Source organism: Camelus dromedarius, chromosome 31, assembly GCF_036321535.1.
Source record: "Camelus dromedarius isolate mCamDro1 chromosome 31, mCamDro1.pat, whole genome shotgun sequence".
In the NCBI taxonomy this organism is placed as follows: Eukaryota; Metazoa; Chordata; class Mammalia; order Artiodactyla; family Camelidae; genus Camelus; species Camelus dromedarius.
Window position 1 is genome coordinate 9593454 of NC_087466.1, and position 18562 is coordinate 9612015.

Here is an 18562-nt window from a genome sequence, read left to right on the forward strand (position 1 = left end):
CACCTCGCAGAGTGGCCAAAATGAAAAACAGTGACACCACCAAATGCCAGAGAAGATGATACTGAAAACCTGGATCGCTCCTACATTGCTGATGAGAACGCAAAATGGTACAGCAGCTCCGGAAGACAGTTTGGCAGTTTCTTGTAAAATTCAACACACAACCATCGTGTCACCCAGCAAGTGCACCCTTGGGCATTTTTCCAGAGAAATAAAACCTATGTTCACACAAACCCCTCTACAGGAATGTGCGCAATAGCTGCTCCTGACAGCCAAACCTGGTAACTAACCAGACTTCCTTCCGTGGCTGAATGGTTGGACTAACCGTGGGACACCCACACCACAGATACTCCTCAGCCCTGATAAGGAACATTGAATAAGCACATGACTCAGATGAATCTTGAGGGAATTATGCTGAATGAGGAAGGCTGATCCCAAATGGTTACATGCCATATGATTCCATTTACGTAACATTTTTGAAATGATAAAATCATGGAAGTGGAGAACAGACTAGGGGTTGCTAGAGGTCAGGAACTGTGAAAGGACTTGAGGACGATCCCTTGTGATGACAGAACTGATCTGTGTTGGCTATATTAACATCAACATGTGGTTTGTAATACCTACTACAGTTTTACAAAAGGTTACCTTTGGAGGACACTGGGTAAAGGGTACACAGGATCTGTCTATATTATTTCTTACAACTGCAGGGAAATCTACAATTATCTCAAAATGAAACTTTTTTTTTAAACTTTCAAAAAAAAAAAACGGGGGTATGGAGGTTACATTAAGTCTATACACCAAGATCAGACCAGTATCCACTCTTCTAACATCTGCCATGGCATTTCAGCAGTATTTCCCTCTCCAGAGATGACAGAGAGCCTGTACGTCACTCAATTAACACTCCGCCGCCTGACAACAGACCCTCAGTATTCTAGACACTAGCTGCCGCACTGAAGCACACACAGGAGGATTTATCTTTGCAGGTCGCAAGTCTCAGCAATGAGTTAGACCATGGAACTGACACAGGACAGACAAACGGACCACAAGAACGATGCAGAGTGCCCGGAAACAGACCCCTGCACACAGAAAATACAGCGCGGGCACACATACATCCACCAAATACAGAGGTGGCGCCGGTTACATCCACTGAATCGAATTCATGACCCCAGTTTGAAAAACACTGACTGAGGGAAACTCTCATACAGGTTCAAGGGCAGCAGTTTAATAGGAACAATGTTCCTTGTAGCTTGTTTGTAATAGGGAAAAAAACTGTACACAATTCAAACCCTGGAACAACTGACAGACTCTGGGCTCCTCACACGCTGGGGTTCCAAATATTCAGCACGCGACATGGCTGGATCTTGGGGAAACACTGCTGAGTGAGCAGAACCAGCAAATGACATATCGTACGATACGCTTTTTTAAAAGGTTCAGAAATGTGAAATAGGTAAACAAGGACCTACTGCATTGCACAGCGAACCACATTCAATTTCTTATAAGCTACAACGGAAAACAATCTGAAAATATATGTAAACATATGTATGTATATGTACAACTGAATCGCTCTGCTGTACACCTGAAACTAACAGTATAATTCAATTACACTTCAATAAAAAATAAAATTTAAATTTAAAAAAAAGCTCAAGGTGGGGAGTAGGTAGAGCTTAGTGGTAGAGCGCCTGCAAAGCATGCACGAGGTCCTGGGTTCAATCCCCAGTGCCTTCATTAAAAAAAATAATAGATGAATAAACCTAATTACCCACTCCAAAAAAAGTGGACAATATAGTGCTGAGGGATGCAAACTTAGGTGATACAGTTATCCAGAAGGAAGCACACACGATTCAAGGGAGCAGTCACCTGGGCTGTAGGAGAGGGGCAGGGGGAGGGTCAAGGCAGGGCCATGCAACAGGGGAGAGGCCGTGGGCACAGCGACAGAGGTGATGCAGCTCTCACTCTCGGACCGGCCGGAAGAGTAAGGGGTGTTCCTTTCATCACCAGCCTTTACAACTGACAGATGTGAGCTGCTCTGTATGTGTCAAATTACATGCAAAGAGATAACAGATAAGCCCACGATCTGTTAATTTTTTTTTTAATTTTAAGACCTTCAGCAATGTTGTCCTGCTCATGATTTATAAACATGAAGGCAGAGCCCACCATGATTATATGATGGGCTGAAGAGGACGGGACCAGGTCGGGACACGCGTGTTCCAACGTCCACTGGTTCTGTTTCCCCGTCTGTACCCGGCGCTGGAGTTCTCCTCTGGACCCCAAGTGGCCTGCCGTGACGCACTGATGTCTCAAAATCGACTATCAAGTGCATCACACAAGTAACAACAGTGAGGTAAGTGAAGACGGTAAGGTGTCCTCTTCTCATGAAGGAACAGGCTCGGTCCCCCGTCTCCCCACCACTCACAACTCACCTGGGTCCGAATGTGTTTTCTGAGCACAAAGAGGGTGGGGGGAGTCCCTCCAAGCCAGCATGAGTGATGTCTGTGCAAGTGCCCTTCATGTGAACACCATATGTATGAAGGTCACCAGAGTACAGGAACTGTCTCTAAGATGGTTTTTGGTCTAAATTTCTGATTTTTAGGCCCAAATAATGAAGATATTACAGATGGAGAGATGCTCCAAGAGTATGGACACTGAATGCACACTGAGATGTGCTTAAGGGACCTTCCCAGAGAGGTCGATCAGGGCTGACAGATGAGAACACGCGCTGGTCTATTCTGGTCTCAGAGCATTGTTAACGACAAAGAATGTTTTCAAGAAAGAGGCAGCTCAGCCAGTGTGCAAAGTGATCTGGGAACTGATTTCCTAACTCTGTAACAGCACAACGTGGCCCTGGCCTGGGGGTGGAAAAGCAGTAGAGAGGCCTGGGGGAAAAGACACAGGGCTGCAATCACGGGAAAGAGGGGGAGGGAGGAGGGAGCAGGTCCTGACAGAGGACCTACTATGCGCTGAACTGTGCCCAGAGCTTTACACACATCGTGTCACTTAAGCTCCACAACAGCCCTGGGAGGGAAGCACTGTCACAACCCTCCTTTTACCACCTGGGACACCAGGCTCAGAGCGTGGACATAACCTGGAAGGCACATTCGGTTTCAGGCCACACATACAAAATAGTGGGAAATCTCTGCTTTTGGTACACGTGCAGATACCACAACTAATTGCGAGCTTTCATAAAATACACTCAGGGGTGAGAACTGGAACTCAAAAACACCATGAGGCCGAGCTTTGCACAGGCCTACCTGGAAGCTATCCATCCTCATGCTCCACCGTAAGACAAGTTACAGCAGGGACCAGAGGCTGTGGGATTCGGATGAGGTGGGAGGAAGTTTTGGAGAAATTGGAAAAGTCCATTTCTGGACCCTAAGACAAAGAGGATAAAGCCAGGCACTCTTCAATTCACCACCACTCGCCACACCCCATCCTATGTGGTCCCACCTTCGATGGCCTGAGGCAGGGAACAGCCAGCCGACCTCTGCCCTGACCCACCCTCCTCTCTAGCAAGCTGGGTACCCTCATCAAGGACTTGACCTCTCTGCTTCCGAGCATCCTCTACCACAAAAACAGGTAATCCTATTTCCTCTACAGAGTAAGTTCATGGCCAGAAGTCTGAAGAACAGATTTCCCTCAGGACAGGGACACTGTCAGCCTGGCACCTCAAATTACACTGCATTTGCTGATTGAACTTCAGCACGCTTATTCATAAAAAGCAGAAATCTAACCACCTCTATACCCCCAACTGGTTCCCCTGACACTCAGATGGGATGACAGGTGGGACAGGTACACCAATCGATGATATCACTGTTGCACAACGTAAAAATATCCCCACCGCAGAGGACGTTACAAGGAACCTCACACCCAGCAAGTTAAGTGAGAACCCCCAGCTAACAACTTCACATCACTAAGTGACTTCACATCCACTGTGGCGTTTGGTCCGCAGACAAAACCTGGAAAAGTGCCTATCTCCTTATGAGTGACTTTGAGCAAATCATTTCATCATTCATTCTGAGCCTCGGTTTCCTCATCTGTAAAATGAGAATATGTTCAAGTTTTCTGTTTGCCCCTCTAAATCCACTCCACCCTCTCTCCCCGCTGTCCTGTGCCCCACTGTGTGGACCACATGGATGGGGTCTCTGGTTCTCTTGCTTCCGGTAGTTTGCCCAACAGAAGGCACCAGAGGATGCTTGGAGGGAGGAAGAGAGGTAGGTGAGCGTATTTCTTCCCCAACCCCAATCCCTGATGGGAACCTGGGGCTGCACCCTTGACCCAAGCTCTCCACTCCTCTCAGATGCCCTCTCCACAAAAACTATTCAGAAAACGGGTCACTCCTCTCAGCTCTTCAAGCCTAAAGGTGGACACAAGACCCTGCTGTTACTGGCCCTGGAATACTGAACCTTCACTCCTGCTATCCCTGCCCTGGACACAGTAGTCCCTTTACTTACGTTTCCTCAAACTAGCCTAATTTAAACGTGTCTAAATTTCCTGCTGGGATCCTTGATGACACGGGAGATACCACCACCTGTATCTCATAAGGTTACAGATTAGAAATCACAATATTAGTGCCAGGCACTAGGCTCTAATCACCGTTATGATAATTCCACGTGCGGGAACTGTTTTTCTCAATCTACAGGTGAGGAAGCCGAGGCTCAGAGAAGTTAAGAAACTCGCCCAAGCACAAGCAGGTGTGGAAAAGCTAAAACTGGGGACTTAGCCTCCAGACGCTGAAATCTTGACCTCTGTATTTCTATTATCATCGTCATGGTCAATATTTTTCCAACCACTCCATTTCTCGTCATCGCCGTCATTCCTACAGGCAAGTAACTCTTACCAATAGAATTTAATTTCTAGTGCTGGGCACAGTTCAATGGCGTGGCTAAGAGCGGGAGGCCTGGAGTCGGTTCAAAGTTCCAGGCCTGACTCGCTACTCGCAGGAAGTGTAAATCGTGAGCAAGAGTATTTCCTCCACCGGGAGCCTGTTTCCTCCCCTAAAGCGGGAAATACACTCTTTCCTTTACTGGGTCCTTGCGAGGATTCAAGGGACCGTTATCAATAGGATAATGGTTACAAAAGCACCGGGCCTCGGCGGTAATAAAGCCGCCGAGGCCCGGGGAGGCGGGCCGGGGCCTGGGAACCTGAGGGAAGGATCCCGCTGCCCGCCCGGGACCCACCTGCTCCTCCAGCCGCTCTATCTCCAGCTGGTTCTTCTCCTCCTCTTCGTCGTACTCCCATTCGTACTCCCCGGGGGAGCTCTCCGCCGAGGAAGCCATGGCGTACTCCTCATCTCCATCGCTCTCACTCACGCCTTCCTCCTGCTGGTCCCACCCTGGCCCCATGGTCTTGTACGTTGCAGCGGCCACAGCCCGCGATAATACTTTCCTCCTGGTCCTAGCCGCCTTAGCCTCATCTTCCTCTCCCTCGGCCTGGGGCCCGGCCTTGGACTCAGCCTCCGCTTCTGAAGCCGATGCTGCGGCCGCCGTCGCCATCTTAAGCTTCCAGCGACTCTTGGGTCCTCAGTCGGCCGCCGAAGACCCGCTGAAATAGGAGCTGCCCGCGGCACGCGCCTGATCAAAAACCCCGCTCTCTTGCCATCTAAGGAAAAACTACGAGCCTCAGATGGCGAAGAAATCTCGCAGTACACGAAATTCATGTTACTTCATGTACTTTTAATAGTTCTCGTCGGAGAAAAAAGCTCACTAACAGGGCATGTATTCCATCACAAGTTTGGACAGAAGTTGGGTCCTTAGACCGGAAGTGGAAGCCATAGAGGAAGCCATGGAGTGAGCGTCATGATTGTCGTTAAGGGTTTGGCGCCATCTTGAGAAGGTCGTAATGATTCTTGCAATAAATGTATTACTTACTAGTCTGACCTGGCGCTTGGTTCAGTCTCCCCAGCAACTAAGCCTCACAAGCAGAGAAAAGCCCAAGTCCTCGAAGAAGAATCGACTGCACCATTCATGAGAAAAAGTCGTTTTCCAAAGAGATTCCTCCCCTTTACGTAATGCCTGGTGCCTAGTAGTTAAATACACATGTGAGTTTTCTGGTTTTATAGGATCATATTCTACAAACCAATGTTAATAAATTACACTACTAAACGTTTACTTAGAAGCTCTTCATTGCCCGGCATTGCCACATAAATTGTGACAATTTGCTCTTTTAAAAATAGAGATCGAGACATTAAACATACATTTTTTAAAATCAGGGAGAAGTATTCGCTTCTTTAAGCTTCCCATTTTCTGAGGAAGGAAAGTCTTGGTCTGTTTATTTATTGCCTTTCTACCTCATTAACAAGCTTAATTATGTCAGAAATTATGTCTGTTTTCCTTTCCGTTGGAGCACCCTGACAAAACCTCAACACATATTTGGTCAAAGGATGAAAGAATTGTCCTTGAATGAGTATAAAAGAGAAGATCGAGGTTTAGAAAGACGATGTGGTTCAACTAGGATCACACAGCCAATTAGGAGCAGAACTGGAATTCTAACTCAGGATTTTCCAAGTTTTAATCAGTCCCAACTGCGTCTAACTCTCTGGGCAACCTCGGACAAGTTACTAAGCCGCTCTGATCCTCAACTTCCTAAGCTGCAAAGTGGGGCTAAGAAAGATAGACTGGTTGATCCTCTGCGTCGCATTCTGGCTGTGAGCCCTGTCAAGGTACACTTGGGTCCCACACTTCAGCCTGAGGTTCCCCAGATCCAGAACCCAGCACGCTGGACAAACTCTCCTGCGACTTCAGACCTCTGGGATCCGCGCCCCGCCCGCCGCGGAGGGGCGTGGTCAAATCGGGGCCAGAGCGCAGACACGTGCACGGAGCGGAAAGGCGCAGGCGCCAAGTCGCCGGGACGTTAGAGGGCGCACGCGCCCCGCCCCTCGGCCTCACACTCGGCTGCGCAGGCGCAAGCCCGCAAGATGGCGGCGGCTGGAGTTGGCCGTCTGAGGCGGGCGGCGTCGGTTCTGCTGCTCCCGGCCCCCCGTCTGCCCGCCCGGGAGCTGTCAGCTCCGGCTCGGCTCTATCACAAGAAGGTAGGGGCGGGCGAGGGCGTGCGCGGGGCCCGTCCTGGGCAGGGGGGCAGGAGTGCGAGGACCGCTCAGAGGACTTGGGCGTCCTAGCGGAGGCCGGGCCCAAAGAGGAGTGGCCGCCGGGCTCTGCGCTGCCCAGGTAGGGCCGTCCGCGGCCGTGGATGGAGGGGCCGCCCCTCGCACGAGTCCTCCTCGACTGACTTTCTTCTCGCTGTTCAGGGGCACTAAGAATGACAGCTCAAGCCCCTCTAGCGGCCATTGCCCGTGGGCCCCGCCGCTGGCTGCGATCTCGCGCATCCAGCCTTTAAACTTCCCAACTGCCCAGGAAGGAGGGTCCTGCTCTGACCTGCCAGCCAGACTCCAAGGACAGACACACACAGCAGCGCGGGCTCCGGCTTCAGCCAAGGCCACTGCCCTGGCCAAGTGACCTTGGGCAAGTCACTGCCCCGCGCTTAACCTGTTTCCCCACTTGTCTAGTGGGGTCTTAGCAGTCCCCCTCCCTGAGACCATGCCTTTGGGGTCCTCGGCCCGGTGCCTGACACACGGAGGCCACTTAGGGTGCTGCTGCTGTCATTGTCGTAGGAGCTCAGAGCCTTCAAGTGGAGCCAGACACGTAACCAACGGTCATAACGTTTTTATTTTTGTTTCTTCTCGGGGGGAGGGGCAGCTACGAGTACAAATAGGTGCCTAGTTTGCAGCCCTGACCTTCCTGGGGCGTGAAGTCCCTAAACGAGATTCTCTCACTTGGGAAATGGTTAACTAAAGAATGCAGTCAGTCAACACAGGGCAGAAAGTCCATACTGGGGGCACAGGTATGCTCAGTGGTCCTGGATTCAATCCTCAATACTTCCATTTAAAAAAGAAAGAAAGAAAAAGAAAATCCACATTGGACATTACTTTGTAGGTCCTGGGCTTACAAGTCAAATTCCGTGGTCTGATAGGTGGTGGGGTAGGGGACTGGAAGTTTGGGAAACTTAAGGGCTGACTGGTAAACAAACCTCAAGACTTTTAAAGCTCTCAGTGTGCCAGTTTAAATAAATGCTTATCTGTTCTGGCTTCAGTGCGTTTGCCCAAGGACTTCACTCCTCCTCCATCCAGGGGTGTGTGTTGTTGACAGTACACGCGGAATTAATTTGGCGCTAAGCAGCCTTTCAGCCACCAGGGTGCTCTGCTGCACCAGCGAGATTTCAGGGCCCTGAAACACAGAAACGGGACCGTTGTCATTTATTAATCGCACACAAATGGACAGACGCCACAGCATTGTTCTTCCTGTAAGAATCTCCTTGAGGCTTCTGGGAAATCCTTCCATTTCTGGACTCTACTTATTTTTAGATTTCTGAGTAGTAATCATTATCCTTTGACAATGTATTTTATTTGGAAATTACAAAGATGATGTTTGAGCCCAAATCTGGTGATGGATGGTTAAAGGTCAAGTAATTATTTGTGGCTCAAAACCCTATGGAATTAAGACATGATTTTGCTGATTTTTCTCCACTATCTTGCATCTCTGAAGGTGGCTAGAGAGGAGATACAAAAAGACTTTGGGTCACAAGTGGTTCTCACTGACATGAATGTAAGCCTTCCTCCCGGAGTTAAATTTGGTCCTGAGTGATTGCCTGCCAGGTTCGGGTTGCTAACTTCCCGGAGCTTGCCATCAAAGTCAGGGAGAGCAATACCCCAAAAAAGAGTGATTGTGATTTCTCTTAACTGTCTCTTTGCAGGTTGTTGATCATTATGAAAATCCTCGAAATGTGGGGTCCCTTGACAAGACATCTAAAAATGTTGGAACCGGACTGGTGGGGGCTCCAGCATGTGGCGATGTGATGAAATTACAGGTAGCTCTGGTCTCCATCTTTCCTGGTGGTAATGGTGATCCCTTTGTTGTACAGTGCTTCGTAGTTGATGGAGCACAGCACAATGCTTTTGGTCCCCATCTTGATTCCTGTGACACGGGATGCGTCATCATTATAAGTGATTCAAGCCGGGGCTGAATCCTGGTCCTACTGATCCACTACACCGACCCTTCCTGACACAGTAAACTGACCTCACTTTTGTACTTACTGTATCAGCTTAAATTCCAACTTCAGCTAAGTAAAAGCTGTTGTGACTTTCACCGATCAAAGGAAAACCACAGCCATTCAGTTAGCAATAAATCAAACCTCCCGCAAGTGGGAGACAGCGCACTGCCTGGCACTTTCGGGTAAACCGGAGCTCTCTCCACATCTACTTCATCATGGTGGGTGGGCAGCTCGCCAGGTGGCTTCATGCCTATCTTGGGAAACAGAAACAAGGCAGGAGGGAACCACTAAATGCAATTTGGTGCCGAAGGAAAAAAAGCATTCACCAGAGGCATTTATTGCAGGCTCCCTCAGTGTTTAAAAATGCAGGTCCACCCAGCAGCTGGGAGTAGAAGTTCACATCCAAAACTCAGGCTAGGGTTCGGGGGAAAGAAAACAGGAGGAGGCGTATTTTTTTCAGCTGATCTTACCAGCTAGGCCTGTATAATTCGGTGTGGTTGTTCCTACTATTCACTTTTCATCACCCAGCTCTTTGAAACAAAGGCAACTCTGTAACTAATGCCAAAACCTTAAGCGTGGAGAACAGGACCAGAGCTCTCGGAGTGCCCCAGGGGCCCTCCGTGAGTGCCAGGTTCTACAGGGCGGCACCAGAGTCGCTGCTGACTCCTGCCTCTTTTCTAGATTCAAGTGGACGAAAAGGGCAAGATCGTGGATGCCAGGTTTAAAACGTTTGGCTGTGGTTCTGCAATTGCCTCCAGCTCGTTGGCCACGGAATGGGTAAAAGGGAAGACGGTACGTTTCTGCCAACTGGACAAAATCGAATCATTCCCCACAAACCTGGCTCTCAGTTAAGGGAAGGGTCCAGTTATATTGAAAAAAAAAAAGTAACTATGATTTTTTTTTTCCTAAATAAATTCTTCTTCACATTGGGAATTGTGGATAATTCTGTGAAGTGTTTTTTAGTTTGAAGCCGGGGGGTTGTTGATCATTTTTGTTTGGAGGTTTTGGAGGTATTTTGGTTTTTATTATATAGAAAATAGATCCTCACCTCCCCCTCGAAGAAAAAAGAAGTGAAAAGAACTCCTTGGCTTTCTCCAAGGTCACTGGTGATGTTATCATTTCTTAGACGTCTGAGTCTGCTCCGGCTGTTGTCGGGTAGCAGTTTGTTTAGTTTATTTCCTCCCATCGTGTTTCAGGAAGGACTGCAGGTGGCTTATGAGGATTTGTGAAATAACAAACTAGCCTTTCTAAAATCCTGCTGTCATTAAAACCTCTCAGAAAAGCCAAACTGCAGGTGTGTGTCTTTGCAGCCCCAAGGGGCCGAGTTCAGGGAGCTGAGTGCTGGCGGCGTGTGCTGGGGGAGCTGGGAAGCCCTGGAGCAGAGCCCTCCGCCAGGCCCCGTGCTGCTGCTTCCTGCAGCTCAGGGCCTTCTGGCTCGCAAGCCTCTCTGAGCCACAGAACTAGAGACCTAACCGGTTCTGGCTGAAGGTGGCTCTGGAGTGATTTGTCCAGAACTATCCTCAGGGAAAGGAAGTGAGGAGACAGGGCACCTGTGCTCCCAGGACCCGGCCCTGTAGGTGCTGTGAGTGTGACCAGAAAGGGGGGTGGGGAGGGCTTTCTCTGACCTTGAGATCCTCCCATTAGATCAGGAACAGAATTTGAACCGTAACTGAGTGAGATTGGGAAATCGGGGGGCAGGTGGGGAAATCTGGCTTTCCTAAAGGCAGCGGGGCTCTCTTCCACATAGGGCTGCCACACATTATGCCCTCGGGCTCTCAACCAAACCCCAGGCGTCCTTTCCAGTCCATCTAGAGGAGAAAGATTCTCTCATAGGCAGGGGACGAGCCCAAAGAGCTCTCAGCCCAAGAGCTGTCTGTGCGCCACCTCACCCCCCGCTTCCATGATGCCACGTAGCATTAAGAGTTGAAGGGATTTATCCTGAACACTGGGTAAGACTTGAGTTGCTGGCCTCAAGCAGATCCCTAAGAGACTTCTTACAGGTTCTGCTCCTGACTCGCAGCAGTGTCTGGCAGCCTTGCCCACCCCAACCATCCAGTGCTGGGGTGTATACTTCACCCTGAGAATCCCAGCTGCAGCCTGGACTTGGAAGTGGGGGTCCTTTGTTTGAGGTTACTATGTGGAAACTATCCCCCACCACCCTGTCGCAAGGGCCTCTTCGGCCCCTTTTATTTTCTGTCCCACTGCGTAGAGCATCACTAAAACTGCCCGTCTTTCCCGTCTGCCTCCCAGGTGGAGGAAGCCTTGACCATCAAAAACACAGACATCGCCAAGGAGCTCTGCCTGCCGCCTGTGAAACTGCACTGCTCCAGTGAGTCTCCCCTCCCCAGAGTGCCAGCGGGCCCGGACAGCGGGGCATCACTTTTGTGACAGAGTAGTGGCGAGTCCTTTTTGGTCCCGGAGTCCACCTTGACAACCCTCTGAGGGTTGGAGCTCGTGGGGTCTGCTTGTAACCTCCAGGTTAGCGCCCAGGGTCTAACCGCCCTCTCCAGGAGGGTCTTCCAGGAGGCGGGCGGTGAGCCAGGCATTGTGCTGAGCACATCATGGCCTCACTTCTGAACCTCAGAAACGTCCTCTGGTCCACAGAAGGCGTCACTGCCTCCCCCCCGGCACGGATGAGGGAACGAGGACTCAGGTGAAAGCACCCGTCACACAGCCCCTGAGCAGGAGAGCCAGCATCCAAACCCAGTCACTGATCCCAGAGTCCGTGTCATTCCCACCCCTCTGTGGTGAAGTGAGGTCACTTAGGGAGAAAGCGCAGCGCTCACCGTAATCCTGTTTGCTGTGCGCTGTATCACTTCCTTTCCAGGTGCGCTCACTGCCGGGGTCTGCATCTGCGTATATGGATGACTAAGCCGGGTTGTGCAATATCCCCCTCTTCACTGTCCTAAGAGAAAGCCCAGATGCCTTAAGATTTACACTTGGCTTTCCAGTTCAGACTCTGTCTTAAACCTAAAGCTTTTCCATCTTCTCTCAAGCTTCTGGGGAAGGGGGAATGGGAAACAACAGCCTTAAGTTACTGGTAGACATTTACTGACCAAATTCATTAAAAATCAGCAGAGAGGCAGGCCTCTTGCCAGGGTAAGACTCACAGGAGAAGTGAGCGCCAGGGCAGGGACCAGCTAACGCTGTCTTCAGGAAGTCTGCTAAGACCCGAGTTCTTTCCACTTGAGCTGGAATTTCAGATACCCGTGAATAAAGGCCCTGGCTTGTAAGCATTTTCACATGGTTTCAGAGAAACCCCAGCCTTTTCACTAGGCTGTCCTGGGTACTGAAACCTCTAGCCAGTGCTCTCTGCTGTCATCCCAGCTCTCTCCATTTTTATTTTCCCCATGGCTTCCCTTTTAACATCAACTCCAAAATAAAAGTTTCAAACTTAGGGTCACTGAAGAGTGACAGCAAACACCATGCCGTCAACAGACTGGCATGACCCACGTTACAGCAGCCACAGTCACCAGCATCCCCCGCATTTGTCCTGACTCCTGTGTGGGCAGCTGAGAACTCACGGTCGTTGTGTCCCTCCTGTGTATAAAGTCCTCGAGGACACCATCCCAGCAGGAAAAGCATGACTGTCCCAGTTTTACAGAAGAGAGTGTAGATTCCAAGAGGCTAAGGAACCCACCTAAAATCCTGGGTGTCTGACCCCAAGTCTGTCCTCAGAGCCACCCTGCGGGAGTAATCCTGCTCAGAAAGCAGCTGTCGGCTGGCCGAGAGCTTGTTCCTCACCCCCAGCACCCTGGCAGGGGACTCTCTTAAGCCTGTCCCAGCACCACTGCCTCCGACTCTTAAAGATTCTCTGCCTAAGACCATCTCTGCAGATTCTGGACACTTAGGCTCACTTTCCTTCTCTTACTTCCAGTGCTGGCCGAGGATGCCATCAAGGCTGCCCTGGCTGATTACAAACTGAAACAAGAACCCAAGAAAGAAGAGGCCGAGAAGAAATGAGCCGTCGGCGAAGCCGCCCACAGGTCACACCTGCTTCTTGCCCACCCGCCGTGCAGTCACGCAGAAGCCCTCGCACTACAATTAAAGAGCTACGAGATCCGCACATTTGCTCTTCACGTTGTGACTCCAAAGCAAGCAAAATACAGTCGAATTGTTCTGAATCCTGTGGTTTCTTTCAGTTCGCTTTTATCGCCTTAACCCAGTTCATGTCTGTTTGAATTGTGTGTGGCCTCCAAACTGAAATCGATGGTGAAGTCTCGCATTCGGGGAGGCACGAAGTGCACAAATGTCTGATTTTACCTGAATCTATTTTGGGGAAGATTACCGATAGAATGCCTTGGTAAGATTATTTGCTAGAACCAAGTATTGTACATAAAACAGATTTGCATATATAATAAATAAAAGAATGGAAGACGATGTTTTTCTCTGGTAAGCCTTGTCTCTTGGGTCCCTCACTCACCCGAAGGTGCTGCCCACAGCCCCTTGGGTTTTGCAGACTCTGGACCACGACTATGCCTGCACCTTTCCCAGCAAACTGGGCAGTAAACACCACACACGGAGATTTTTACAGAGCCGAATGTCGGTAATGTTTTATGAAACAGGAGGGAAGGTGAAAGGAGAGGTTGCAAATGAGTCCAGGCAATTTCTTTTTGTAATTTCACTGGTTTGTGAAATCCTGAGATCTGAGGAACGCTGCCTTGGACGCTCCCCTAAAACCGTGGATCAAACACACAAAGAGGTCTGGGGGGTGAGTTTAAAATGTTGATTTCTAGACCCAGGACCCTGCTTGCTGTAGGTCTGAGCCCGCAGTTCCAATACCTGACTTCGAGAGCCTCTGGGGAGGTTTTGTGCGCTGGCAGCTGAGCCCAGCCATCGGGGAGAAACTTCCTTTGCCCACTTGCTGTCTTGCAGGAGTGTGACACTTAAGTAGTCTTCTGAACTGTCTGTGCACGAGCAGTGACCTAAAGTTTAAAAACATCCACGTCTTGTAACAGACGCTCTAATCTCTGTCCCCCCTCCCCCGACCTGCCCCCAGGGCTGACGGGGAGGCGGGCAGGGTGTCCCATGCAGAGCGGCCCTCAGTTGGGCACCAGCTAAAAGCCCCACTAGAGGAGGCCCAATTTTCTAATGAAAATGTGATCTCGAAATGCCAGCTAGGAGCCTCAAATCTCCAGCATCAAAAGGAAGATGCTTTTGTTTTTCCTGATGCTCAGGCATAGGCTGGCTGCCTCTTCTCTTTAATATACCTCCTTTGTTTTAAAGAAAAAAAATCAAAACAAAAACTCCTCTGGGTTCTGGGGAAGGGCACAGAACTTCAAAGGCCATCCCTCTGCAGCCTGCAGGGCAGGCCACAGAGCAGGCCTTCATCAGAGTCTCAAATTAGAGTCGCCGAGTGGAACCATGTCACCCTGGCCCCGGGGGCATGTTCTACTGTTTAATCCACAGTCTCTCTGGCTGTGCGTGTCCTTTTCCTTTCTTATACGTGGCCACACCACCACTCTTCTTTGGGAGTTTTGAAAATGAGACATTTGTGTCCCAGTGACATCCTCTGAGAGCTGAGGCTAAATTCCACACATCAGAAACTGCTCATAAACAGCACGGCAGTGTTCCCAGAATACCCCAGACCTCAAAAGACATGGTCTTGCAGCTAAAAGAAAAGAATATTTCACTTTAACGTCCCCTAGACTCTCCTTCTCCCAGATACAACCAGTTTGAACCACATGAGGGCACCGTGTACCTTTTGGTGAGCTCTTCGTATCTGGCGGATCTCAGCATCCCTGCGTGGGCTTTTCCCCAGGAGATGGAGATGCGCGAGTTAAAAACAGCCTATCACGCACCCGCGCCCCGTGCCAGGCTCCGACATCTGTGATACCCTTCGTTCCCAGGGCAGCCCTCTGAGGTGGGCGTTATTTCAAACAAGGAAACCGGCGTGGGGGTCAGCTGACTCCCAAGCCACTAGCCTGGACTTGGGATGGGTGACTCCAAGGCCCACGCTTCCCTGCCTCCTTTCCCTCTGGCAGAACTCGACACCAAGAAGTCTTACCACACGGCGGGGCCTCACTCGTGCCCTGAGCACCAGCGGGAAGGTGAACCCCAACACAGGATGAGCCCCAGTCCATTCATTGGCCAACTCGCCACCAAGCCCCACGGCCCTGGCCCTGGCTATGCCTGTTACTCATCAGGGGCCCAATTTAACCGCAATGCCCAATGACATCAGACGCCATGTGGGTGGGGCCCGGGCACTAGTGTTTTTCAAAGCCCCGAGGGGTTCCCAGTGTGCAGCCAGGAGTGAGAACCACTCTGAGGTTCTCTCCCCTTTGCAAAGCAGTTTGCTAAAATTACTTCCGTGGAGGCTCACGGTCCTGTGAGAAGGTGTCACTTCCCATCTCCAGCCTCCCTCTCTGCCCCTCCCACCCCCTGCATCTGCCCTAGTCTAGGCCTCCATCATCTCTCTCCTGGCCTCCCCACTGGCCTCCCTGCCTCCAGACTCACTATTGGGATCCATTCCCCACTCTGACCCTGACACTCCTCCTTCCCTACCACATTGATCTATCTCTTTGCTCTGCCCCACTGAACCTTACCTTCAGGCCCTATGCTGCTCCCTGCCGCCGGGAAAGCCCTTGCCAGGCTTCTCCATTTAACCTCCACTCAGCCTGGGAGCCTCACCTCAGGCATCACCTCCCCTGAGAAGCCTCCCTTGATTCCCCCAGGCTGAGCTAGGTGCCCTGCTCGGCTCCCACAGTCCCCTGTACCTCCCTAATCACATACGTATCACGGATGGTTTTGTAATTTTTTCTTGTCTTTCTGTATGTATCATTACTCAGAGACTGAGTTTTTTTTTAATAATTTTTTTCAATTTTAAACAAGTAATACACTATTTTTAAAACCTCAAACAGCAGGGAGGGATAAATTAGGAGTTTGGGACTAATATGTATACACTCCTCTATATAAAATAAACAACAAGGACCCACTACTGTATAGCACAGGGGACTATATTCAATATCTTGTAACAACCTGTAATGGAAAAGAATCTGAAAAAGAATATATATATAAAACTGAATCACTGTGCTGTATGCCTGAAACTAACAAAACACTGTAAATCAACTATACTTCAATAAAAAAAAATTTTAATTCAAACAGCCTGAAAAGGAACAAACTAATATATAAGGTTCCTTGCCACAGAAATTTTCTAGGCATATCCAAGTCTATATGTGTTTAAATAGAGTGTTTTTTTCTTTTTTTTTTTCACAAATGGTAGCATACTACACATACTTCTGTATCTTTTTATTTTCCTCTTTACCATACTTTTCCACATCAATTCCTATAGACCTGCCTCATTCTTATTAACGGCTACCCAGCATTCCATGCACGATAGTCTGTAATTGACTCTTCTAGTGATGACCATGTAGGTTGTTTTGACGGCAATGTCAGTTATGAGACCCAGTATCTGGTACAGCTCTTGACTTACTAAGGGCTCCATGAATGCTTATTGAGTGGGTGGGTGGATGGATGGATGGATGGTCAGATGGCTGGGTGGATGGGTAGAAGGGTGAATGGCTGGATGGAGGAGTGTGTGAGTGGGTGGGTGGATGGATGGATGGGTGGATGGATGGATGGATGGATAGAGAGGTGGAGGGGTGAAGGGGTAGACGGATGGATGTGTAAGTGGATGAGTGGGTGGCTGGGTGGGTGGGTGGATGGGTGGAGGGAGGGAGGGAGGGGTGTGTGAGTGGATGAGTGGGTAGGTGAGTAGATGGATGGACGGAGAAACACAGGCTCAGAGAGGTGAAACAACTTGCCTCAGATGACACAGTGAAGAAGAGCTCTAGCTGAGGTCCCCTGCCCACCTCCCACCCCCTTCAAAGCACCCCACCAGGGCTATGAACACATCTCTAATTTAACCTTTCCTAGATGTTATTCCTGGATTCTGGCAACTTGGGACCACATCAAAATGCACACTTCTACAATTTCCCATTAAGCATGGTCCTGTCAATGAACTGTCTCGATCTTGGCATCTTCTTAAAAAGCAAATGAGGGCTGCCTGTTGATGATGACAGCTCCTTGAACTTGAGACAAGAGGGCAGACTCTGTGTCCATCCTTGTGATGGGACAGAAGACTTCCCACTGATCTTGGGAGAGTTAGGGGGACCTTGCAATGAGCTCCAGCCCCAGCCAGAAGACGGATGTGGAGCACACTTCTCACAGGTGGCTCTTTGTGACCTGTCCGTTTGCTTCCTCCTCTCCTCGAGATGACATCAGTCAACCCCTCAAACCACCACCTCCGCAGAGACCATCTCTGCACAGGCAGGTAGCCACAGGGCAGAGCAGAGTGAGCTCCGAGGGCTGGAGTCAGACAGGGTGGGTTCAAACACTGGCTCCCACCCTGTGACCCTGAACAAGAGACTTCAAACATCACAAGTCTCTGTTTACTCATCTGCAAAATGGGGATAACAGTATCTATCTGGTTGGGTTGATGTGACCCTTAAATGACAATTAAATGCAGCATGTAAATAAAGCACGTGGCACATAAAAATGTTCATTATTGCTACGGTGACTGTTAGGATCCCGTGTGACTCTTCAGCCCTGGCTCCATACCATGCGCAGCTGCTGGGTGTTTCATATACAGACTAGTTCATTTACTCTACGCAGAAATCCTAAAATTCTAGGATTATCCCATTTTCCAGATGAAGAACTAAAAGGTAAAGAGATGTGTCCAAGATCACACAGCCAGAGAGTGGCCGAGGCAGGATTCCAGCCCACGCTCTCAGCTTGTTACCCCTCTCCTTCATTCTCTCTACTATGATCATTATTACTATTAACACTGGGCTTCTTATTACGATGACTCGTAGTAACTGTTACTATTACTACTATTGTTACTACTACTCCTCCTATTACTATTTTTAAAATACCATAAACCTCCAGGCTTCCAACCAATGGTGTCTTTGCCTTGGGATGAGTCTTCACAGCAAGGCCTCCAAAATTACACAAAGCCGTGGTCTGGCTGTGCCTGTGCAGGGGACACGCAGACATGACTTCTGGCACACGTGGCTTGACGGGCAAGCTCACTCCCCAGTGCTTGGTCAACCACAGGGCACAGCTATTCCCCAAGCCCAGCCTCAAATGCCACTGCTGCCCTCCCCACCCAGCTATCTTTGGAACTGTCATGTTAGACAGTCCAGTCCCTGGCCTCACAACAGAGAAGCCCAGCTCCCAGAATAACTCCAGAAGTACCCCCGGGTGAGGACAACTCTTATTGCCTGGGAGAAGTTAATGCAAAAGATATTTCAGGGGCCTCCATCCTGCCCCCTGAAGCCTCAGGCTGATGGATCAAATGAAGCCCCAGTGGGGAAATTGGGCTGGACCACCCTCTCCCCAAATGCCTCCCCACCACACAGCCCCTTTGAGCAGCCCCACGGGATATGAGGGAACAACCTTAGATGGGGACTTAGGGACTTGGGTTCTAATCCCAGCTCTGCCATGATCTTTCTATGTGATTTTAAGCAGGTACTTAACTTCTTTGAGCTTTGCTTCCCTTTCTGAAAAACCAGTAGAATACTAGCTC

The 18562-nt window shown here is 49.8% G+C and overlaps 2 protein-coding genes across 4 annotated transcripts in view; one reads left to right on the plus strand and one right to left on the minus strand.

The window, feature by feature from the left end:
* Nucleotides 1-5511, minus strand: part of SART3 (spliceosome associated factor 3, U4/U6 recycling protein) — a 31370-nt gene extending 25859 nt beyond the window's left edge. For all 3 annotated transcript variants that reach the window (XM_031442926.2, XM_031442927.2, XM_031442925.2), the window contains exon 1: nucleotides 5172-5511. In XM_031442926.2, the coding sequence (XP_031298786.2) occupies nucleotides 5172-5486 (315 nt within the window). In that variant the 5' untranslated portion in view covers nucleotides 5487-5511. The remainder of the gene's footprint in view (nucleotides 1-5171) is intronic.
* A 1344-nt stretch (nucleotides 5512-6855) lies between these two features.
* On the plus strand, nucleotides 6856-13416 carry ISCU (iron-sulfur cluster assembly enzyme). Its single transcript, XM_031442924.2, has 5 exons — nucleotides 6856-7021; nucleotides 8740-8853; nucleotides 9718-9828; nucleotides 11287-11365; nucleotides 12914-13416. Exons 1-5 carry the CDS (start codon nucleotides 6908-6910, stop codon nucleotides 12997-12999), a joined length of 504 nt encoding a protein of 167 aa, XP_031298784.1. The 5' UTR covers nucleotides 6856-6907; the 3' UTR covers nucleotides 13000-13416.
* Nucleotides 13417-18562: the final 5146 nt, after the last annotated feature.